The sequence below is a fragment of the Pantherophis guttatus genome, chromosome 1 (genome assembly GCF_059756535.1).
Source record: "Pantherophis guttatus breed Tessera chromosome 1, ASM5975653v1, whole genome shotgun sequence".
Classification (NCBI taxonomy): domain Eukaryota; kingdom Metazoa; phylum Chordata; class Lepidosauria; order Squamata; family Colubridae; genus Pantherophis; species Pantherophis guttatus.
The window spans coordinates 220,580,489-220,606,195 of record NC_142063.1 but is presented as its reverse complement, the minus strand read 5'-3'; the positions used below and the strand labels follow the sequence as shown (position 1 = coordinate 220,606,195).

The following is a 25,707-nucleotide window of genomic DNA, read 5'->3' as shown; positions in this document are numbered from 1 at the left end:
CTCTGGGGACGTAAATTTGATAGGATTGCAATGTGGAAAAAAATTGTATTTCATGCAGTGGGATTAACCTTTCACTTGCAACATTTTTATGATCCTTTTCAATATTTTCCTCAGTGAGGCAAGTAACTTTTTTTTTAAGAAAATGATTAAATGGAAGGTTTTTTTTTTTTTAAATGAACCTAATTTCTGGTAGAAATGTTTGTCTGTGTATATATATATATACATATATATATATATGTTTATGTAAGTTTTCACGGGTATGTATGTGTGTATAGTTAATATTTCGGGTTTCTTCCCGTGTAATTGTGGATATATCCCTAAAAGGGTAGAAGCGACGTTTCGGCAGAATCCCATCTGCCATCATCAGGCTTATGTCAGCAGTCATTTTGCACTAACTGACGTTGGTATTTCAAATCTGGTGCTGGTATTCTGGGATGGCTCCACCTTTTCATTCTGATTGGTTGGGAGTCCCAGTATGTGTTTATTGGCTTGGCTTTGGGTGTATGGTCGGTTTTTCTCCACTAGGTGGCAGGGCTTTATCTTTGTGGCTGGTTTGAATATGATTTGGTTGGGATTTTTTTGTGTAATGTTTGGTTTATGTTTTATATATGGTGTTAAGATTCGTCTATCTATGAGAGCAGGTTTCCAAATAGTAGGCAGACGTGAAGTGTCATCCCGTTTATTCATGCAATATGGTCTTTTTTCTATTTCTATATATATAGGTATTTGTAGTTTGAATGACTGTGTGCATGTTATCTGTATGCTATTTCAATTTAATACCAGAAATTGTAGATCCTATGTAAAAGGTGATTCTCCATGTCAGCTTCAAAGCATCCCTACACCATCATCATGTCTTTTAATTGACTGCTATTGAATTCTTTTAAGGTGCTGGTTTACCATAGTTACAAAATCCAGATTATTCTATTTAAACTGCATTGCCTATTGTTATGAAAGATGATGTATTTGTTATTCTCTCACTTTGGATTTTGTTTTATATTAAATGCAGCTAGCAGGGATACACCAGTTTCCAAAAGACTAGATGGATGGATGTTATCATTTTTTTCTTTCTTTTATCAGCTCCTTGTGGATATAATGTAACATCTCAGAATGGTACTGTGTATTCACCAGGATTTCCAGATGAATATCCAAATTCAAAGGATTGTACCTGGCTTATAACTGTAGCTCAGGGTCATGGCATCTACATCAATTTTACATTACTCCAAACAGAATTGGTGAATGACTACATTGCAGTATGGTATGTTAATATCTTATAATTGTGAAGGGTGATATTTGTGTGGTATTCCCTTCTTTATGTGACTAAATAAAACAAAAAATATATATGATATGTAACTGTAAGCACATGTTCCTGTACAGCAGATTTTGTTTAATTAGCAAATTTCTTATTCTGCTTAGCAAGCCATTTTTCAACTCAGAAGTTTCAGAAACTTCTTGTGAGAAAAAATAGTTTTATCTATAAGGATATAAAAACACTATCAAGGAATTATACTTTATTTTTGCATGGTATACTAATATAATTTTGAAAACTCCTCCAAATTTATTTCTGTCCCATCTTATACTGAACAAATCACAACAAAGTTAATTTGAGTTAATGACCTGTGCCTTTCTTCCCCTTTAATGGCTCTTTTACAATTTCCCTAAAATCAGTTCTGCGCTTTTTACAATAATCTAAAATAAATTTTATTTTAAAAAAGTAAGAAGAAAATATAAAGACTTCCTTAACTTTAGGAAGTCACACATAAAGCATTCAATGACAAACTAGTTAACAATTTAGAGCTGTTTAGATCAAAAACAGCATTTTAAAGCAATTTCCCATAGCATGCTATCCAAGACGACATAAAACAAATTCAAGTTCTGAAGAATCAGCTGTTCAAAGAGCCCAAATATATACACAATAACTAAATTTCCACAGATACAAGAAACTTCAGAGGTAACAGTTATTAGAAGTTATTTTAATACATTCTGAAGTAAATCAAAGATCTAGTTGTAGATTTTTGGCTAAAAATTGTCTCTACCTTAGGGGGGGGGGAATCTGAGTTCCCAAAACAAAAGATTTTTCTTCCCTTCCCTGCTGTTTTTCAGTTTCCTGTAGAGATGAAACCTTTAATCGGGGGCTTAGAATTAATTTTCTTGGTCCAAGTAATCTATGTCTCCTTTAATTTCAATAGAAGAGAATATCTGTAGTTCAGAGTTGAGTTTTGGAGTCCTGGGTGCTCTGTGAGCTTGGTTGTTTCCTTGCAGACCTTTCAGGACCCAACTAGGTGACATCAATGCATAAGCTCAGAGAGCATCAAGGATTCTACACTTCTTTAATTTCTCCAGAGATGATGCTTCCCTTCTTCTTAAAGACAAACTCTTTGATCACCTAAATAGTGAGGGATTACTATCCAGAGGAATCGTTGCTTTCTTATGTGAGGAATGATAATGTCACACTCAAGAAGAACTCATTGAAAAAAATTGTGTACTTCTTGCTTGGGAAACAGCTGACAGGCTGAAGTACTACAAAGAGTAGGTTGGTTTCACAACATCAGCAATGGATGAAGTAACCTCATAGTGAGATGGACCGCAAACAAATTTAATAAACAAACAAATACATAAATAAATAAAATGAAAGAGTTGGAACAATTTCAGGACAAAAATAATATGTTACTTTTAAAAAAAAAAAAGATTATACTTTTCACAATTAAGGGTTGTTCTTAAAAGTATGGGCAAATTTGAATACAAATGAATCACTATGCTACAATTGTTTAAATTAGGCTCACTTCCCGAAGGTTTAAAGCTGCTATCAACCTACAATACTGTCAATATAAAACTTAATTACAATATTTTGCTGAAACTGTTTTCTTTCTGGTTTTCCTAGGGATGGCCCAGACCAAAATTCACCCCAGCTGGGAGTGTTCAGTGGAAACACAGCTCTGGAAACTGCCTTTAGCTCCAGTAATCAAGTCCTTCTCAAGTTTCACAGTGATTTCTCCACTGGAGGATTCTTTGTTCTCAATTTTCATGGTCAGTATTCTTTTTCTCAACTAACAAATCATATATGTGTGAAAAAGATAAGGAGAGTCAGACAGCATGGGGTGATTTAAAAGAATATTTTATTTCTATTGTTGTCAGAATAAATTAGATTACTTCAATTGGCATGATATTCATTTAATGAAAATCTTTATCAACCATTATTATCTGCAGCAAAAGGAGAGGCAAATATTTAATACATGTTACTTGGCTTTGAATATTTTAAGAGAAAGCCCTAAACACTTAATCCAGACTACAAACTTCTAAGTAAGCCTTAAGGACTTGGGGGTATTAGCGAAACACGTTGGTATTCTAATTTCCTGTTAAAAAAGCTTGAATTGTTCAGACATGGGACATTTTCTCATTTGAAGCTATAGAATGACATCATTTCTGCCGATATTGTCAGAAAAAAAGAGACCCATACAGCAAGAAGTTTCTAAAGAGACTGCTTGTGTTATTTAACATGCTTTTTATTCATTTTCATTTTCTCACAGACTTATTTTTGAGAAAGGACACTAATTGTAAGGAAAGTAGATGAGATATTTGGCTATATTGAAATGGCAAGAAAGTAATGAAGGAGAGTGTGTATGGCATATGTACATTTCTATACATGCACTTACTTCTCAATAAAAAATTAAAGTTAACAAAATATTTTCTTTTGATTTGTACAAAGGTAAACATATATGGATACTGTAATCCCAATATTCCACCTGAGAATATAGGCCCATAGAATCAGTAGCTGTAAATAATATATTTTTCACATCATTCTTTTCACTATTGCCTATTTTTCACAGATGCCTATTTTTGCATCTTTTCCTCAAATATTGTTAGGTGGCATTCACCTTATAGTGAAATTTGTCTTCAAACTATTATTAATCCAGTTTTCATCTGATTCCATAGCATATCAGCTTAAGAAGTGCCAGTCTCCTCCAGCAGTTCCACATGCTGAATTGCTTGCTGAAGATGATGATTTTGAAATAGGTAAAAATGTCTATAGTACCCCATGTATATACTTATTGACAATTCAGACTACTACTTAATTGATGTTATTAGTACATTTCAAATGTTCTGTTTTCCTGAAACTTGTAATTATTACTAAAATGTTCCTAATATTGGAAGATGTGGTTTATTTGTATTCACCTAAGTATAGTAGTATACTATACTACTATACTTATATAGTATATTTTAATTTTTTAAAACACTTTTTTGATATTTTTTATGTATATTGTTGTTTTTAAACAGTCGCTTGGTTGATTGTCGTTGAGAGCCGCCCTGAGTCCTTGGAGATAGGGCGGCATACAAATTTTATAAAATAAAATAAATAAAAATATTTAGATGGAAGCACTCCAGGTTTTTTTTTAAGAATGCTTAATGTTTTAAATGTTAAATTTCTTAAAATGAAACTTAGTAAATCTATATTAATTATCCAACCCCCCATCTTTATATCTATTGTATTCCACTCAGATCTGTTTCAGCATAGAACAATGTAGAAATACCAGTATTAAATAATCAATCAAAAGCGACAAACACTGAGGCTACAGGTGTAAATACACAGTATAGCACACATTTATGTTGTTTGATTATTTCCAATACAAGTGTATTACACGATTGTTATTTCTCTTATGGTGACATATTTTTCATTAAAAAAAGTGATTCCAAATTCCAGTTCTCCTGGTAGTGGGGCATATTGGCTGGGGAAAAAATGGCAAGATTGGAAAGCACACTCCAGATACAGAGAAATTGTTGTAAGAAAACAAGGAATGTGTATACTATAAGTTCTTTCATAAAACAAATGCATTTCAGTGGGAAAATTGTAACTAAAAAGCAGAAGTTAGCAATCATTCCAGCATGTTTACAAGATTAAAAGTCTAGAAATTGAAATTGTGTTAATGATGAAATCCTAAATGTATATATAAGTCTTGCTGAAAAAGCCTTGTTAAAGGCGGACAAATGTAGTCCTGCATAAATATTTCAGATTTAAGTGCATGTTAAAATTATATTAAAATCCCATTGAATTTAACAAAAAAAAAGTTGTATGATATTCAGGAGAAACCTGAGCCCTTTGTTTTTAGTGGAAACAAATTGAATATGTTACAGGTAATCCTTGACATATGACTGTAATGGAGCCTGCCCATTATGGTCATATGTTGCAAAGGTTCTAAAATCTCAGTTTTGAGATTTTACAGGGAGTTTTGACAAAAACTGAAAGTAAAGATGGGAATGATAATAGGAAGTCCCAAAACTTTAGGAATCTGAGTTGATCTAGCCATGTACTTAAAAAGAAAAGCCAAAACTGCACTCCCCAGTCTGACCCTGAGTGAATACTGTAATCTGGTGCCTTTCCTACCTTTAGCTAATTAATTAATTTATATATTTCTGAAAATGAGACTGAGTGGCCAATGTGAAAATGATAATTTCCTCTTCTAAACTGAAAGAATGGAATATTTATGCTGTAGGAAAACCAATTTTCCCTTGTGTAAAAGGCAAGATAGATAGATAGATAGATAGATAGATAGATAGATAGATAGGTAGGTAGGTAGGTAGGTAGGTAGGTAGGTAGGTAGGTAGGTAGATAGATAGATAGATAGATAGATAGATAGATAGATAGATAGATAGATAGATAGATAGATAGATAGATAGATAAAGCATTTTTCATATCACATTTTAGTGAAAGATACCAACTAAATTATCAGCCTTAGTATATCCATGTGCCATATAGCATTCCCTGATCATGTTTAAGCAGTAGTAGTTTTTTAAATACATTTTTGCTATATGCTGCAAGCCCAATCAAAGTCCAGTTTTAATGCAGGCATGCTCTCAAGCTAAGATAGCAAGCCTGCATTCTGGTCCACAAAGACATACATGTGCATTAGCACACATTTTTATACAAATTTAAGAAGAAAATGTAGAGTATGAATGGATGAATTTGCTGAGATAGCTACATTGTTTTGTTTAATTAGAGAAAAGACAGCATGTTTATTGCTGACAGGGAAATCCTTTATAGACCTTTTATGTAAAACAACAACAAAAAAGAACATGATCTATGGTTTTGATGATTAGATAGAATAAATTATAGAAAGAAGAAAGTCATGATGTAATCTTAGAGAAAGAGGTCAATGTAGAATTGTACTTATAACTTCTGTAAAGAAAATAAGAAGTTACATCTTTATATCTTTTTTTTTCTTTGCTATTTTTCATCAACCTTTTTTTGCACTTTAGCTTTCTCTTTTATTTCTTCCTTTTTCTTTTTTCCTTCTGATTTTATTTTGGTTTGTATTTTTTTTTCTCATTTTTAAAACTTCCTGATATATGCTTCTAGGAGCAATGTGTGGGATCACAGCTGTTTCTTCCTTTTAACTGCCAGTGGGGGTCTGAACTGATTGGGTGGGAGCTTGGCTGTGTTCTGATTGGGAGGAGGTGTGTTCTGATTGGTTGGGGGTTTGGCTGTGCTCTGATTGGATGCGGGGTTGGCTGTGCTCTGATTGGCTGTGTGTGTGTTCTGTTTAGGTGGCGGCTTGGTTGTGCTCGGGTTAGTCTGAGTAGCAGGGGGATTTGAGCTGGTGAGCTGTGTTGCTGTTGTTTGGCTTCATGTTCGTGGCCATGCCATCTCTTCATGTTGGGTGTACATGAAGCAGACTGACACCCAACATGAAGAGATGGCACGGCCACGAACACGAAGCCAAACAACAGCAACACAGCTCACCAGCTCAATATTTATTTTTATTTAGTTCTTTTAATTCGTAAGTTCAAATGTATAATACTTTTGTAGTCAGGGTTTTTTCTTACGTAGCTCAAGATGTTTGTATAGCCATAGTGGGGTGATATCTCAAATCACCACTTTCAGGCTTTATCAGACATTTTGTGTTGTCTGTTGTGAGACTTAAGGGAGACTGGGATAGTACTATTTCTGTCTTATGAGACTTCATATATATATTTGATGTGTGGATCTGGTTGAAGCAATGATAGAAAGATATGGAAAGTTATGACAAATAAATGTTGCTGTAATCTAGATTTCAATATGTTTCAATTCACTTTTCTTTTTAAATTATTTCAGGAGACTTTGCCAAATACAAGTGTCACCCTGGCTACACTTTGGTTGGAAATGACATGACATTCTGTAAGTTAAAAGACCAACTTCAATTTGAGGGCTCTCCCCCAGTTTGTGAAGGTATGTATGCAATGACTGTACCTTATAGAGCAGGGGTGTCAAACTCGATGTCATTGAGGGCCGCATCAGGGTCATGCTTGATCTTCGGGTGCTGGGGTGGATGTGGATGTGGCCAGGTGGATGTGGCCACCTTGACATTACTCGTGTTGGGGGTGCCTGTGGAGGCCCGAGCACTCTGCCAGTGAAAATGAGCTTTGTTTTCCTAGCAGAGACACTGCGGGCTGGTCCTTGCTGTTTCCATGGTGGTCCTGTGGGCCAGATCTAAGCACCCCGGGGGCCTAATCCGGCCCCCAGGCCTTGAGTTTGACACCTCTGGTATAGAGAGATTATGATTAAAAGGTTTTCACATATTGTATTTGATATTTAAATTTGCTTTAAATCAAGAATGTGATAATTAGGAAATATAATGAACATGTATTGAAATGGGTTCTTAGTATAAAATTTTATTTTTGTTTTCAGAGGTTTGCTATTTGAAACAAGCTATTTCTATATCTTGTTTTACACTTCATTATTCATGGACGAGTAGACATTTTAATCCAATATGTGTCTCTTTGTCAGAGTTTTTAAAGGAGTTATTATAAAAGAACATGTAATCAAAACAATTTAAAATAGTTTTCCTTCTGTGATTTCTATCAATCTCTGTCCATGGGTAACATAGCAATATGCTAATTTTTTATTTTTTTAAAAAAAAAACACGGAATAGTTTTAGCTCTGATGGGAGAGAAATGGAAGGATTTCAGAATAAATATAAGTAAAAACAGAATACTGTTATCATAGAACATTGCACAAAATGTCAGAACCAAAATAATGAGAAGAATCTTTTAGCAATAGATACTGTGCCCTATATAAGATGGGGTGGTATAATATTAGAGGCAGCAACTCAGGTGACAAAACATAGAATCAATTGCAGTTCAGTTTTATATGAAAAGCACAATAAATCTGTCTTTTTACTGGGAATTCTAGAACCATGCTGCAATACTTTCAATGTATGTGCCAAGCTTCCGTATGTCTTGGTATCAAGACTATCTGCGAGGGAACATGTGTTTGGGTCCAGTGGTAGTTAACTCTTCCTTGGAGGAAAGGGTGATTCTGTCAGCTGATAAGAAGGTGGTGGTGTTCCCCCTTTTCTCAAAGAGCCATTGCTTAAGCCAGCTAGTCTGGACAGTTTTTGTCCAGTTTCCAATCTTTCCTTTCTAAGATCTGCAGCTTCAAAGAACTCTAGATGGACCAGATTATCTGGACCTCTTTCAGTCAGGAAGTGAGGGAGCATTAGAAAATAAACTCTTCCTCTTTTGAAATTTAGAACTCGCTTTTCACTCAAATGCGTTCAATTTTTCATTCAGATATTGTTGGCCCTAAAAGTTTCAAGAGACTTGTTTGATATCTCCCAATTTAACACTGCAGGGGTATTAAGGACAAGATAATATTCTTCATTGCTGTTCAAATTTTAAAGTACATAAAATAAAAATAAAAGTCTAACATTTGAAATCCCTGTAAGACTTTATAAGACTTCAAGACTATAGAATCTTCTATCCAGCTTTTTCCTTCTTCTCCACCTTCATCTACAAGTGATTAAATAAATACTGTATTATTATTTCCTTTGTGCATGTCTTCTTTCTTCAATTATATTATTAAACATTGTCATTATAGTATAAATATAAAATATGAACCAAGAATCTATAGCATTCTGATGAATAACTGGCTATTCTTCTAGGAGTGGTGTAGGGCAAGGGTGTCAAACTCGCAGCCCTCAGGCTGGTTGCATCACGTGCTGGCTCCTCCCCCACCCAGTTTAGCAAAGGGGAAAAAAGTCCCGATACGTCACATGATGCCGCTGTGATGCCGCGAGTTTGACACCCTTGGTATAGGGAGACATAACAACTTCTAGGGGGCTAAGCAAATACATGTGATGTTATGATAAATGTATGTATATTTTTTTGTTTCATGACAATCTTTTTATTCATTATATTACCAAAAATAGATTCAAGCTAAGTAGATTCAAGTAAATATTATTCCTTTAATTTGAGTTCACATCAAGGTAAATGTAGTTTATGTATTCAGATCTAGTTTCTGAAGCATGCAGTGTTTTATGAAAGTAACATCTGTTATAATATATCTTGTTTCGAGGAGAAAATCTGCATTTTTATTGATTTTGCTTCAATAAGCAATAAATTTTAAAACCAGAGTGAACATCTTTCTTTATATTTATGAAAAAGTGGCAATTTAAGAAAGTAAACTCCTTTAACCCAACCCCCCCCCCCCATTTTTCCTGTCTTCCTTGTATTTTATAGCACAGTGCCCAGCGAATGAAATTCATACAGAGTCGTCTGGTGTAATCCTCAGTCCAGGTTATCCAGGAAACTATCTCAATTCACAAACTTGTGCCTGGACTCTTAAAGTTGAACCAAATTATAACATCACTGTTTTTGTAGAATCATTTCAAAGTGAAAAGCAATTTGATGAGCTGGAAATCTTTGATGGTGAGATTCTGTTTTTATTTGTTGGTTCAGTAATGTGGAAGGAATTAAAGTTCATATGGTCCTTCCAAATGCTTCTATTTAATGTTTATCCAGTTCTTTCCAAAACAAACCTGTGTATTTACTGTTACTCTTGTAAAATCAAAAGGTCTAAGATTTTCCTACTTCCTTTCTTTTAACAAATATTCCCTTCCTACTAAGAGCAATTTACTGATTTACTGATCCAAGTTTCAAGTCATAAGGAACCCTGTTTTTAACCGATTTTGATCACTTGGTATCTAATAAAAAGAACAATTACTAATACTTTAGACCACCTTATCATAGAATTTGATGACAAGTCTGTGTTCTAATGCATGCAAATAATGCACTGCATACAATTTTCAAATTGTCTAAATGGTACTAATTACATGAATCCATGTTGGAATTCAGATCCCATTTTAATTTGACAAACACTGGTAAAATGTCTCTTTAGTGTTATTAAAATAATTATTATTTTAAGGCATTTCCAATAACACTAAGGTATGTGACAGGATTATTAACATTTTGATATATTTTATGCAGGTTCTTCTGGACAAAGCCCTGTGTTGGTTGCCTTGAGTGGAAATCATACTGGGCAACTTAATTATACAAGCAAATCCAATCAGTTGTACCTGCGTTGGTCAACTGACCATGCAACTACTAAAAAAGGATTCAAGATACGTTATTCAGGTTAGTAGTAAATTTAGCATTAAAGCCCTGCTTATATTGTGCTCATCAAAAAGAGAAGATTTATCGTAGAGTTACTGATAAACTACTGATTTCTAGTTAGCCTTTCCAGAGATTTGCCAATCAGAACAGATAATACTGGGCTGAAATAACCAATTACCTTATTTAAAATTACTTTGTCCCTACATTAATGCCTCCCTATGTTCAATTGCTAGTTTTGTATACCACTTTTAATATTTAAATGAAATATAAATGTAATACACAACTACCTACATATACATATACCTATATAATTGTTAAACTTACAACTTTTTAAAATAAAAATTCTTATAAAATTTCTAGGTTTTTATTTTTAAATATTTTGATATTTCTTCTACTGTCTATCAGTGTGTTCAGGAATTCCAAATATTTGTTGATTCCAAATGATTGCTCTCACAATAAATAAACATTTCACCCATATTTAATACTCATGATTTTTATGAAAAAGCTTGTGCAAAATGTTTTGGTGTGGTTTAACTTAGCTAGTCAAAGACAGATGGAGAAACAATTCGCAAAAGTTTTCAAAAGTCAGGGAAGCTTACATTTGTAATTACTTTTGTTCACATTTTAAAAATGATTGTAGCCTGTTCTTTGGATACATTTTCTGTATCAGAGTACTATGAAATATTACCGTTTTCTGAGAGAAAGAGAGGGAGAGGGAGAGTGGGAGAGAGAGAGAGAGAGAAAGAGAGAGTGGGGGAGGAGAGAGAGAGAGAGAGAGAGAGAGAGACCACTGCAGGGAATGAAGGGAGCTGTGAAACCTGGAAATGTATTCCATTATTATAACTGACTATATGTGAATGACTAGATTTACTCCTTGATTTTCTACTGTACCGATATTTTATATGGTGTGTTATTTCTATATCAAAATGTAGTTACCGATGGAGCCAGAAATGTACATTTGGATGATTGATGATTTTCAAAGAGATCACACCCCTTTCTACTCTTGTGAACTCTTTTTCACTGCCAGATATTGAAGCATTTGTATGATTCCTTTGTCTTATTTTTAACCTACGTAAAAATATTCAGATATGCATTCCTTGCATACAACACATTCCTATGTCAATTTAAAATGTTATGAAAGGAAGATGATCCCAGTAATTTAGGGTTATGAATTAAATTTGATATTCAGTACAAACAACTTTTTGTAGTCTACCAAAATGGTTTCTGTTGAAGTGGGCTAAATCTGAAAGAAATAATTATTTAGAGATAAAACCTAAGGGCATGGTATTGAATAATTACATCACCAAAACTGCATGTTTCTTTGGGGGGATAAAAAAAGGAACCAATTTATAAAATAAACATCATTTCATAATGCAAACGTGCATATCTGCATCTAACATCATGATGGAAATGGATACAAATGCATGTTTCATCTTTTTTTAGTATCAAATTCCTACGTATTATAGAATTGTAATAACTATATTTACTTTCTACTTTTCTATGTCATAAAAATAATTTGCAGGTTTTAGAATAATCTCACATAGGAAGTTGTGGGAGCTTCATCACTGGAAGCTTTCAAGAAGAGACTGGACTGCTATCTGTCAGAAATGGTGTAGGGCAGGGGTGTCAAACTCAATTTCATTGTGGGCTGCATCAGGGTTGTATTTGATCTTCCGGGGCTGGGGGGCATGGCCAGGGGAAGTGGCCATCTCGAATCCTTCATTGAGGCTCTGTTTTCAGCCACAACAGCCTCCTGCAGTCCTCTGCCAGCAAAAATGAAGCCTGGGCCCACCTGGCTCTGTTTTTGTCTTTGACAGACTCCTGCAGCCCTCTGCCAACCTCCCCGAGCTCCATGTTTGCTGACAGAGGGTTGCAGAGGCTGTCGTGGCCGAAAATGGAAGCCAGGAGAGTAGTTCATGGCCCTCTTGAGCTCTGTTTTTGCTGGCAGAGGCACCACGGGCCGGTCCTTCACTGTTTTCAGGGCGGCCCTGCAGGCCAGATCTAACCCCCCATGTGCTGGATCTGGCCCATGGGCTTGAGTTTGACACCCCTGGAGTAGAGTCTCCTGCTTGGGCAGGGGGTTGGACTAGATGACTTACAAGGTCCCTTCCAACTCTCTTAATTTGTTAAATCAGTGCCATATAATCATGGGTTTATTTTAAGTGAAATTTATTTCCAACTTAGAAATATGTTATTTTTAAATATATATGCCAGTTATATGAAAAAACAAAACCTGAAAGTCATCTTATAGGGGAGATGAGTGGCATAAAAATTTAAAAACTGTAGATAGATAGATAGATAGATAGATAGATAGATAGATAGATAGATAGATAGATAGATAATGTTGTGGCTCCGTTGCCTGAACCTGGGCTATCGACAGATGCAGACTCTGAGAGTGAGGGAGAGGAGTTGGCAAGGTCTCCCTCTCCAGGACCCTCCTCTCTGGCAATGCCTCCGGAGGACACCGAAGGCCAAATGATAGGCTCAGAGCCAAGCATGTCCCCGCAGCCACAGGTGGACAGCGACGAAGAAGATAAGTGCTGGCTGGACCCTCGGCAGAGGCGCAGGGAGAAGCGTGCGCAGCAGAGGGGAAGGCATGCCAGAGATTAGCTGAGTCACTGGACCACACCCCACAGGGTATAAATGTTCAGTTTGTGTTGAGCAAAAACTGGAAATAATCCATGATCTCTGTGTTACTGGACTTTGCCTGCTTTATCGGACTGCATTTGGATTAATCCTTGTCTTGTTGAAACTTTGCCTGTTTTATTGGAATGCTTGCAGTCTAATCTTTGTTTTGTGTGAGTAAAGTCTGAATTGGCAGCTAGCCACTGGGTTGCTGCCAGCTTTATCTTCAAAGAGTTTTGTCGTGTGGCTTATTAACTCCGGGCCGTCTGTGGGGGTGCGTGTGTGGTACGGGGACAGAACAGATAGATAGATAGATAGATAGATAGATAGATAGATAGATAGATAGATAGATAGATAGATAGATAGATGATAGATGGATAGATGGATAGATGGATAGATAGATAGATAGATAGATAGATAGATAGATAGATAGATAGATACAAGTGTGAACATCTTACCATAATGTTACTTTTTATTTTAAAAGTGAACAAAGTATCAGTTCAATTAATGAAAAGGAAACAATTTTCTCCACAGTACAATGTAGAAAATTCAGTAGTACTTTATGAAATAAATACCTTTTTTTTCTATCTGAAAGCGTACTAACTGAAAGCATACTAACTGAAAGCTAATTACAATTTTTATGTTTGTATGTGATTTAATTTATCCAAAGAAAATTGCAGACCGTCTCAATAGATTGCAAATAAAAAGGGGGAAAAATATCACAAAAAAGACTATCAGTATTGTTTGTCTGACCATCTTTATTAGCGTTGCTGAACAAATAGCAAGCTAAATATCTTCAACAGGTTACTTCTTATACACTGCTCTCATTTTTAGCAGTAATAAGCTCTAACAAAGAAGAATTATAGAAGTGATTATATATATATATATATATATATATATATATATATATATATATATATATATATATGTGTGTGTGTGTGTGTGTGTGTGTGTGTGTGTGTGTGTGTGTGTGTATGTATATGTATGTATATGTATGTATGTACAGTATATGAATGATAGGCAGTGTCATTGATAGATTTATTTTCTTTCCACAATTATTTTACAATTCTACTTAGATTAATCTTATGTATAACAAGTATGTTGAGATGCTAATCCTATAATGGCGTATATCCTGAGCTTCCTTTTTTCTGTAGTCACGACCTCTCCCAAGCCAGGGATGCCTAGCAAGGCAAGGCCTCTCTCTGCCTTCTAAATTGACATGATATTGACCTTCACAAAGCACAAGAGAAAAACACTATTCTGAAAATAATAAAAATATTAAATAAAAAAAAAGGATTTTATTGTATAGTTATCTTGTTCAAGGATTAGTTAAAAAATACAAAATCTTCCTATGGATGTTGAAAATTTGGAAAAGACATACAAAGCACTGTTATTTCCAAACTGCAAATGAATAACTTTTTAGGATACAAATGCCTAGCTGTATGCATAAGGCAAGCAACTCAGTAGAATAGCTCAGCTTAAACTTTCTCCTGTTTCACAAACAGCATGACCTGAAAAGCTGCGTAGTTCTCTTCATGTCATGTAAGTTTTACATCAGATGCAGGAAAGACAGCAGGAGAAAGGAAAAACAGCAAGCAGCAGGGTAAGCAATTGGGCTTGAATCTTAATAAGGAAAGTCAATAGCATAAAAAATGGGAAAGGAAATGGGGGGCTCAGAAAAGCTATTGATGCTATGGCAGCTGTGATGGAGCCAGCAGGCCACCACATAACTATCAGCCTATTGGAATGATTTACTGCCTCCCTGCTTTCCTCCTTGTTTCGACAAACGTGACTTTGCACAAGGTTTGGCAAATAGCATACATCCAGAATATTGTGTGGAGTTTGTTGAAGTGCTCAGTGACAGAGTCTAAAATAAAAAGCATTGTTGCAGAATTCAGTCATCACAAAATGCAATGAGAGATGCAAACAAGCCTCCTGAAGGAAGAAAACTAACAGTCAGATGAAACTTTCAGGATACAGTTGTAACGGTATGCAGGAATGATCTTGGGAAACAGGAGGAAGAGCCACAGACTAGATGTCAGTTAGATAGGAGGCAGCTAAGTCTTCAGAAGGCCTGGGTCCATGGAAAACATCTCAGAGGAGACCCTCCCTAATTTCTTGGACTGCAAGGGCAAAGGGGGAGAGACTTGCAAGATTCTATTCATGTGAATTTATAATAAGTTTAGAGGTAATACTTCTAGGCATTTTCAGTGTGCTACCTTACAAGGTTGACAACAATGCACCTTGATCATTTTTTTTTTAATTTTAGTGAGGATACCTTTAAATGAGAGTGGACTCCTGGCAACTGCCTGGACTAGTTGCCAGGAGTCCAACATTTACAGAAGTGGCTTATTGATGCCTTCTTCCTTGGCTGAAAGAATCAGTGCCCAAAGTCCCTCCTCTGACTTTGTGCCTAAGGTAGGAATAGAACTCACAGTATGCTGGTTTCTAGCCTGGTACCTTTCTGATGAACTAAATAGATTAAAACTAAAATCTGTGTGTTAGTTTTACAGATATAAGCTATTCAGGTGTAAAGCCTGAAATAGAATGACTAAATTTCCGAAGCTGTGAATCTTCTAAAGCAGGGCTATCAAACTCTCATGCCCATGCCGGTTTAGCAAAGGGGGAAAAAGTCCCAATACGTCACGTGACACCGCTGTGATGACGTGAGTTTGACACCCCTGTTCTAAGCATTTTAGCTGTTTAGGTTTTAATGAAGAAGGTAACAGTAGCAATGAGAGCCACTTGATTCACTTCCTCCCACCATACTGTCCCAAACCACTTCACAGAGACATTTATATGCCATAAACATTTTTCCTTCTATATTCAATGCTTGAACACCATTTTAGCATTACATTTTCACTCCTTCACTCATGTTCTTATGTATTTTCAGAAATTTGTTAGAAAACACTTTTGCAAATACAGATGGACTGCATGTATACTAAGGACTTCTGTCAGCTAGGTGAAGGAAAGAATGAGCAATGGAGAAGGGGAAGATAAATATCAGGTTTCTAAGCATTCAGTGATGACCTTCCCAGTGGTATAGATGGAAATATATCAGGTTTCTCAACAGTAACCTGAGGGAAAGAAATGAAATATGAATGTTCACACTGAAAGCAAAAAAGGAACAGCAAAATAGGCTATTTTCCATTGACCCAATGTCCCATTTAGGAAGTAGGATTATTGCTCACCTCGCTCTGTTATTGAACTATACAATTTTTCACAGGAGTTTTTCACAGCAGTACCTGGAGATGTTGATATTGAAACAAAAACTTTCTTTAGAGAAAGCACTGTTTATCGTGCAGCTATGAATCTTCCAGGGGGTTTGTTCAGGACTACTTTGACCTTTGTTCACATCTCCAAATTAATTTTGTAAGCCATCCACAATCACAGAAGTGAAATGAAAGGCAATATAAATTTACAACTAAATTTACAATTAAAATAAATAAAATAATAAATAAATAGCTACTCAATACATATTCAGAATTAATTATTGCAGACTACAGTGGCTCCAAATTAATTTTCCAGTGGTGAAATCTAAAATTTGTTACTACCAGTTCTGTGGGCGTAGCTTGGGGGGGGGATAATGTGACTGGGTAGGCATGGCCAATTTTTTTTTTACTTTTAAAACCATTTTTTCTACAACCTCTTCAGCGAAGAGGTTGTAAAAAAATGCTTTCAAAAGGCTCTGACGATCCCAGCTGAGTTGCCTGATCAGCAACTTTTTTTGACCTTTTTTTTCTTTTAAATGCCTCTGACAATCAGGCAACTCAGCTTGGATCGTCAGAGGCACTTAAAAGAAAAAAAGGGTTTTTTTCTTTTAAAAGCCTTTGATGATCTCAGCTGAGCCGCGCGATCATCAGAGGCTTTTTTTTTTTTACTTTTAAAAGCATTTTTTCGGCCGAAGAGTTTGTAGAAAAAATGCTTTTAAAAGTAAAAAAAAAAAGCCTCTGATGATTGTGCGGCTCAGCTGGGTATGGGGGGGGGCAGGGATTTTTGCTACCGGTTCTCCGAACCACCCGCCTCCATCGCTACCGGATCGGGTGATCCAGTCCGAATCGGGAGCATTTCACCCCTGTAATTTTCTAATATCAATCTTTTATTATTGAGAAGCTATATTGATAGGAGAAAATATTTGTACCTTAGACTTTAACTGTAAGGTCCTTGGCGCTCTCTGAGTTTGGTTGTTTCTTGCAGATGTTTCATTACCGCCCTAGATAACATCATCAGTGCACTGAGCAGATACGTTTGAAAAATATGTTGACAATGCCTGATGTTAAATCTTTAAAGCCATAGGCAAGAGAGCAGAATTTCTTATGGTCAGAGATATATGCCAAATACCCCCTGTCGCATTTTACTGAAGCAAACAATTTTATTCAAATTTTGAATAATGTTATTACAATATTCAAATACTTGCAAACTTTAGGATTGAATGTTTATTGGCATAAAATGTCTTTTCTGTCTTAAATATACAATGTTATATTTATGCATGGATGCTTTTATAACATAATGCTATGTATGTTTTCTAAAAGATGTATTCCTCTACATACAGTAGCTGTTAATTCTAAATAAAAATACATAGAATTTCAATCTAAATTCAAATGCATTTCCATAACAAATATCTGCATACAGAAATAGCAACACCAGAAAAACGTAAAGAAAAATTACCAATCTAAATGATATAACCTTGACTGGAAATTTGACCATGCAACTGGTAGTAAGTGACATGAAAAGCTAATGTGGTAAACAGGAGAGGTTTTTAGTTTTCCGCTGGGTTGTTTACACTTTCTGTGGCAGCTTTTCTATAGAGATAATGTCACTTCATTATTCAGGCAGTTACTGATTATTTTTTAGAACAGGCTTTTTCATATAAAAACTATGAAATGAGGAAAATTGGAAATGCCATTAACGCTTTGACAAAATTGTCAGATAAAAAAATTAGAATTATTAGCAGAAGGGGGTCATCCACAATTTTCTTATTGAGAGATAAGTTTATTACAGTTTTTTTAAGGTTCCTAATCTTTTCAGTGCAAATGACTGAAAAGAAGCATATGATTAATGATTACAAAGACCATGGAAGAGAAAAGCTCAAACAACTCTGATTATAAACAGACTGAAATTAAAGTGGGCTCCTACAGCACTTGATTATTCATGGGAGCACTGATAAACCCCTACTAACACTGTATGCTAATACATATAGTAAGAACCTTTTATAAAGAGACATCTTCACTTTTTAAAGTTATAAATATTATTATTTCCTGCATAATGTTTTAATAGATTCGTTTTATCTCCACTCACCTGCAAGGTGGAGAACCAAAGGGGTGCATTAGGTGTTCCTTAAGGTAATACATGAATGTGTTTGTTTGTTTAAGAAAATATGGCTGTGTGCGTAGAAAAGAACCTTGGTAGTACAGTGGTCTAAAGCACCCTGTTATTAAGCTGGTTATTAAGGCCAGCTGCCTGCAATTACTGCAGGTTCGAATCTCGCCAAGGCTCAAGGTTGACTCAGCCTTCCATCCTTTCTAAGGTAGGTAAATTGAGGACCCAGTTGTGGGAGCAATAAGCTGACTTTGTATAAATATACAAAAGGATGAAGGCTATTGCTGAGCACATTGAAAGCCGCCCTGAGTCTCTGGAGAAGGGCGGCATATAAATCAAATTAAAAAAAAAAAAAAATTTGCCAGAACTGATAACAAAGTTATCAGATAGTTAGATAGTTTTCCAATTTTCCCATTTTCTAGTCATTTTTTGAAAGGCAATGGTCCTCTTAAAAGACATGGGAACACCTTATATTTTATTCATTGAGCCTTCTTTTTCTTCCCCATTGTCTTCTTCCCTGTGCATGCACAAATATCCCTGAACTTCCATATTATATTTGGATGTCTTATGCAATTTTGTTGTGAGGGGGGGAAGAAGCCATAGGGAAGGAACTGGAACTGAGCAATACTGTATCTTGAGTTGAATTTGACGTCCTAAATATGTTCCCCTTGCATTTATTGAAGAGGTAACTAAAGCATTCATTTGCTTTACCAGTTATAGCCCTGTCTGGTGCTGTAGCCCTGGTGACATTACTTCATGCCTTAATCAGCATGAGGCTGGACAACTATAGTGTGCTCAATCAAGCTGCCTTTGGAGACATTTGGGAAGCTGTAGCTGATGCACAATGCAGCAGGCAAATTGTGATGAGAGACAACCCTGCCAGTGTAAAATAATACCTTATGTAGAGTTGTGGCTAATACTTCCAGTGTCCAATTCAAAGTACTTTCAACCTCTAAAGCTCTATATTGCACATTTCAGGGGTTGTTCCTCTGCTCTGGTCCTGTTAGACCTCTCAGCGGCTTTTGATACCATCGACCATGGTATCATGCTGCGCCGGCTGGAGGGACTGGGGGTGGGAGGCACTGTGTTGCGGTGGTTCTCCTCCTATCTCTCTGACCGGTCGCAGTCTGTGTTGGCAGGGGGGCAGAGGTCGACCTCGAGGCGCCTTGCTTGCGGGGTGCCGCAAGGGTCGGTCCTCTCGCCGCTCCTGTTCAACATTTATGTGAAGCCGCTGGGTGAGATCATCCGTGGTTTTGGGGTGCGATGCCATCTGTACGCTGATGACACTCAGCTGTACATTTCCACCCCAGACCACCCCAATGATGCCCTCGAAGTGATGTCCTAGTGTCTGGAGGCCGTGCGGGTCTGGATGGGGAGGAACAGGCTTCGGCTCAACCCTTCCAAGACCGAGTGGCTGTAGATGCCGGCGTCCCGGTATAGCCAGCTGGTGCCATCGCTGGCTATTGGGGGCGAGTCACTGACCCCCACAGAGGGGGCTCGCAACTTGGGCGTCCTCCTGGACACACGGCTGTCTTTAGAAGAGCATATGACGGCCGTGGCCAGGGGAGCTTTTTATCAGGTTCGCCTGATACGCCAGTTGCGCCCCTTTCTGGATCGGGACTCCTTGTGCACAGTCACTCATGCCTTGGTTATGTCACGCCTGGACTACTGTAACGCTCTCTACATGGGGCTCCCCCTGAGGAGCACCCGGAGGCTCCAGCTGGTGCAGAATGCGGCCGCGCGGGTGATTATGGGAGCAACGTGGCGCTCCCACGTAACACCTCTCCTGCGCGAGCTGCATTGGCTCCCGGTGGTCTTCCGGGTGCGCTTTAAGGTGTTGGTTCTCATCTTTAAAGCGCTCCATGGCTTAGGGCCAGGGTATTTGCGAGACCGCCTGCTGCTACCGATAACCTCCCACCGGCCAATACGCTCTCACAGAGAGGGCCTCCTCGGGGTGCCGTCGGTCAGGCAATGTCGGCTGGCGGCCCCCAGGGGGCGAGCCTTCTCTGTGGGGGCACCCGCCCTGTGGAATGAGCTGCCTCCTGGAATACGATTGATCCCGGACCTCCGGACCTTCCATAAAGCCCTGAAGACGTTTTTATTTCATCAAGCCGGCCTAGCCTAAATGGTTTTTAATTGGGATTTTAAATTTTATGGATTTGGGGTTTTAAATTTGGGTAGCCAATGATTTAATTCTTTTAATTATCTTAACTTTTGCATTTGTATGTTTTTTAATTTTGGCTGTTCACCGCCCTGAGTCCCTTCTGGGAGAAGGGCGGTATACAAATTAAATTAATAAATAAATAAATAAATAATAAATTTCTCAGGCAACACCTTGCCAGAACTGAGTTGTTTGGTGTCGTCATTGAGAGAATTCTCTCTCCCTGCCACAAAATAAACAGTGTGTGGATATGAAGAGTGTGAAAAAGGAGAGATGGGGGTGGGGATTAGGCTATCAAGCCATTGGATCCTTCTGACTATTTTTCTAAGTTCATCAAAGTGTACTATTCTGAAGTCAAATATTGAAATATGACTACAGATTCTCCTCCCTGTGCGGTCTGAAAATCTGATAAATTCATTGCCTTTCAGAGTCTCAATTACCTTTATTTCATCAACCATTTTCTGTAAATTGGCAAGGATTAGATTCAGGGGAACAGTCTTGAGGACACATGTCAGATAATATTTGACCAGATTTTAGATTACTGGTTTATATTTGGAAAGTGTTGCTTTATACTAGACTAAAAAATTGGTCCAAGAATATGCTGCTGATTCAGCTGCATTTTGTGATATGTCTTCATACTACGGTATATTTAATTATATTTGTTTTTTTTAATTTCTTATGTATTGTATTGTATTACATTACATTACATTACATTACATTACATTACATTACATTACATTACATTACATTACATTACATTATTGTAAGTTTTCCTGAGACACCAGTGTTCACTGTCCTGATATTCAAGTTTTCCACAAAAAGCTTGCTATAATTCATCAAAAGTCTTGATTTGGAATAGATTAGTGTGTTTATTGCTTAATCAAACACAAAGTTCAAACTTTGACTATGAGTTTTTAATTATTTACTTATGAAACATTTTAAGGGGAAACAAATTACAATCCAATTTTTGAAAATGTGTATCTTCTGCCTGTGCAGTAGACCTGATGCAAACGAATATAGTGTAGTGGTTTATTCAGTACAACAAACGGGAAACAACTCATATAGATTTAATATATGCCTCAATACAGAATGAGACTTTATAGTGGGAAAAAACACTCCGGGACTACCCCAGTAGTGAATGTGCATACCATTTAATTAATGTCATCAAGATGTTTTACACACAAGGATTTTAACAGCTTTAATATTTCCCTAAACAAATTTGTAATTAAAATTTAAAATTTAATAGTGGATTTAAATGCCTCTTGTCTGAAAGATACATTTCTTAAATAAAAAAAATATCCAGGTTTTAATCTTTAGACTGGAAATATAAGTGATGAGTTGAGTATCATTCTTTACATGGCTTTGAAGGAAATTTAGATTTTACAAGAGTTGTCTTCTGACTTTTTGGTAATATATTGCTTTTAATTTTATTACTTTGATCCTGTATAGCTCCATACTGCGGCTTAAATCATATTGTGAAGAATGGTGGAATTGTAAATAAAACCAAGGGCACAGTTGGCAGTATAATTCGCTACTATTGTAAGTCTGGATACAGGATAATTGGTCATAGCAATGCAACTTGCAGACATCACCCAAATGGCATGTATCAGTGGGATTCTCCTCCACCTCTTTGCCAAGGTAAGACTTAACCGTGTGTGTGTGTGTGTGTGTGTGTGTGTGTGTGTGAGAGAGAGAGAGAGAGAGAGAGAGAGGGGGGGGGGGAGGGAGGGAGGGATTGAGGAGAGAGAGAGAGAGAGAGAGAGAGAATTTTGGCATTTAGGAGCTGACAAATTTCTGATCCTGTTGTTCCAAGATAATTAGGTATTGTACCATTTGAGTTTCTAAGCCAACAGAACACAAAGGGTTCTCTAGGACATGCTACAAAAAGTATTCAGTTAATATGGCAACTGAAACACTGAAGAAGAAAAGGGGTTGCTTTAGCAAGTGTTCAAGCCATTATATCATTTCAAAAGCAACTCTAATCTTGAAATTTCTGCTTATAATATAAAATGAAAAAATTGCTTACAAACTATGCCAACAAATATGATTTCATGAGAAGTAAGATTCCCTGGCAGCAGAAACTGATGAGAAAAATGGGTCAGGTGTTAAAAAAAAAAAGGCACTAAAAGTTCAAGTCTGACGAGGAAAAGCAATGGATACAGTGGAAGGAGCCAAAATGGCTATACTAAAGGACTTAATGAAGATCTGAAAACTGAGGGAACTTATATTGGATGGCCTGACCAAACATCTCTTCAATATCTTTGAGAAATCCTATAGTGAACTATCAGCTGACTGCAGAAGGGCTAATGTTCACCCTATCTTCAAAATGGAGAAAATAGGACCTATATAACTCCAAATCAATGTAGGAAATTTCTATAAAAGTCTGTAAAGGGAATAATATGTATGCACCTTGAAAACAATGCTGTCATTAGCAAAAGTGATTCTGGATTTGTCAAAAGCAAATTTTGTTGGACTATTTAATTTCTTAATCTGATAACTTCCTTAATAGATTGCAGTAATGCTGTAGACACGATCCATTTTGATTTCAACAAAGCATTCAACAAGGTTTATCAAGATGTTCTAATTGCAACCTATGAAGTATGAGTTATATTGCATGTCAATCATGTAGATACACAACTAGTTAACAAAAGCATGCTCAAAGCATTATCATCAAAGACTTCATCAGTCTGGAGTCAAATACACCAGACTGAAAAGTGAAGTTGTCGGTTCAGTATTCTTCACTAGTTTTTACTGCTGACTTGGATAAAGACATAGACTTATCAAATCTGTAGATAACATAAAATATTAATAGTATTATTAACAGGACAGAAAGGCAGAATATGTTACCAGTCCCAACATTTAAGGATGTAAGTATGGTGGCACCACAAAAAAAAAATGTCCCTTAGGGTGGGGACTTCTTCTGTATGTACCATTGTTCCCCCAAAAATTCAGTTGCTCCCCCCAGCTTCTTGCCCTAAAAACATGATTTTTATTATGTGGTGGATTTTTTAAATGTTGTAAGTGCCAAGGGTCACCTGTGAATTAGTTGGGCAGCTTTATAAATTTCTTAAATAAATACATTCTCAACACATTGGAGAATGAAAATGGAATGAACATTAGCAGAAACAAACACAGGTTTACTTAGGCAGTAAAAATCAAAGGCACAGGTATAGAATAGGAATACTATCCTAACTTGGCTTGTGAAAGGAACTTATGAAAAAATCTTAATTGCAAAGTTGTTTGCAAACTAAACATGAATAGCAAACCTGGAGTTATGACCATTTGTTCAGCAACTGTTTAAAGTTACAATTGCACTGAATGAAGAGATTATGAATGCTCCTTGAAATTAGGGTCATTGCATTGCCCCTGCAGTCACATCAGCAAAATTTGGGTGCTTGGCAATCAGCTCACATTTATGATCGGTAGCAGCACCCCATGGTCATGTGATTATAGTTGCCAACCTTCTCTGCTGGCTTCCCACAAGCAAAGTCAATGGGAATTCATCAAAGAAGTCACAAGTCATTCAGGTAAGTTTCTCCCCTCCCCCCCCCGACTTCATTGCATGCACCATATATTCCTTTCCCCTTCACTCACTTGCAACCACCAGTGCCCTCTTTCCTTGGGCCTTTCTGCACTTGCACACATGCACGCACCCTACCTCATGTTTCCCTGCCCGTCTTGACCTCACATCAAACTTAACTTTGTGTGACCTGTGCTGGGCCTCCGAGGTTCCTTCCCCCCCCATTACTTCCATGATCCTTACCTGGGTTCTATCCTGCTGAACAATCTGCTTGTCATGAGGTTACTATAGCAACCATGACTCCCCAGATTGCTATTGCTAAGTATTGTAGTCATGTGATGTCACAAGCAGTGGCAATCCTGATCGCAATTGCCATTATAACTCAAAGACTACCTGTAATTTCCCTCATCATAGCTACCTTATCTGAAATCTTCAGAATGTCTTCTAATAAATGTTTCTCTTGTTTCTCTTTTGCATTCATCCCATTCAACTCCTCTTCCTCTTGCCTATACACACAAGGCACAATTTTCCTCCTGCCACACTTGTCGCTTTAAATTTTCTCTCCTTTCTGCCACCTACTATAATCTGTTGCTATTACTTCTCTGGGAAGGTAGAAATAGCATTTTAGAACAAGAGTATTTCCTCTTCTCACTCAGTCCTTATTGCCTGCCATCTTAAATTACCCAAAATGTAATTTCCCTTTTTAATGTTAGGTAATCTAAGAGGCAGGATTGACATGGACTGAAAACTGTCTTGGCTTCCAATTCTGAAAGATAGCTTACCTGTCACAGAACCTTGATAATGCCTGAGCCTGCTGCAGATGATAATCATGCTAATAAGTGATGAAATTGTATCAAAATTTGAATTGTATTGGATGAGCCATACTTGACTCATACTTGACTTTCTTTTTGTTATAGTTAAAGTACAGATTTTCACAGAATAATTTTGTTCCTAGCATGTTTAGGAAGCTACGTTGTTCTATCCTAGAATACTAACCAGTCTCTTGAAACTGATCAGCATAGACTTGTTTTAGTTTATTTTCTATACTTTTGTGGATTTTTCCCCAGAGCAGGCAATTTCATTATGTATGAAGTTGTAGTATTGATTCCTCTGGTATAATTTGTAATTAAGCACCATGATTGTACTATAAACAGTGATTGGAATCTAATGTGCCTCTGTTCATTATTATAAAAAATTGTGTAGTTCCTTTCTCTGCCAGTATTATAATAGTTTGAATTTTCATAGGCACACATCTCTAGTTGCTTGGGTTAAACTGGCTAGATCAAAAGCATTTTTTTTAAAAAAAAAATCTCATCTGGTCAAATGACAGCTAATAATTGTTTTACTATAACACAAAGGATTTACTCTCTTTCAAGGTATTATAATGTATTGTTACTGCTGTTACTTTTAAAAACTGCAGAAACTGAAGAGCTTACAGTTCATTCGGAATAATTATATCTGAAGAAAATAACAATGGTTATTTGATCTATATTTAAAAGATTATTTATTTTAATGTTTTCAAATATTTAATTGAATATAGAGTAATCCTTAGTGATAATCTACTAAAATCAGTAGATTTAAATTTCTCATGGCTAAATAAAGTTCAACTAATTTTAATGACATTAAATCTGGTTCTATACCATTAAGAATAAATGCATAGTGTTATATACACAGATTGCAGAACAAATTATACACCAAAGTTTGTAAAAATTGTAAAATA

At 36.5% G+C, this 25,707-nt stretch overlaps 1 protein-coding gene across 2 annotated transcripts in view; it reads left to right on the top strand.

Annotated features, from left to right (window-relative positions):
• The window catches only part of CSMD1 (CUB and Sushi multiple domains 1), a 1,102,994-nt gene that overhangs the window by 1,009,976 nt on the left and 67,311 nt on the right, over positions 1–25,707 (top strand). For both annotated transcript variants that reach the window (XM_034436753.3, XM_034436752.3), the window contains exons 43-49: positions 1,078–1,255; positions 2,879–3,024; positions 3,931–4,011; positions 7,085–7,198; positions 9,490–9,678; positions 10,237–10,383; positions 21,917–22,105. In XM_034436753.3, coding sequence (XP_034292644.2) covers positions 1,078–1,255; positions 2,879–3,024; positions 3,931–4,011; positions 7,085–7,198; positions 9,490–9,678; positions 10,237–10,383; positions 21,917–22,105 — 1,044 coding nt within the window. The remainder of the gene's footprint in view (positions 1–1,077; positions 1,256–2,878; positions 3,025–3,930; positions 4,012–7,084; positions 7,199–9,489; positions 9,679–10,236; positions 10,384–21,916; positions 22,106–25,707) is intronic.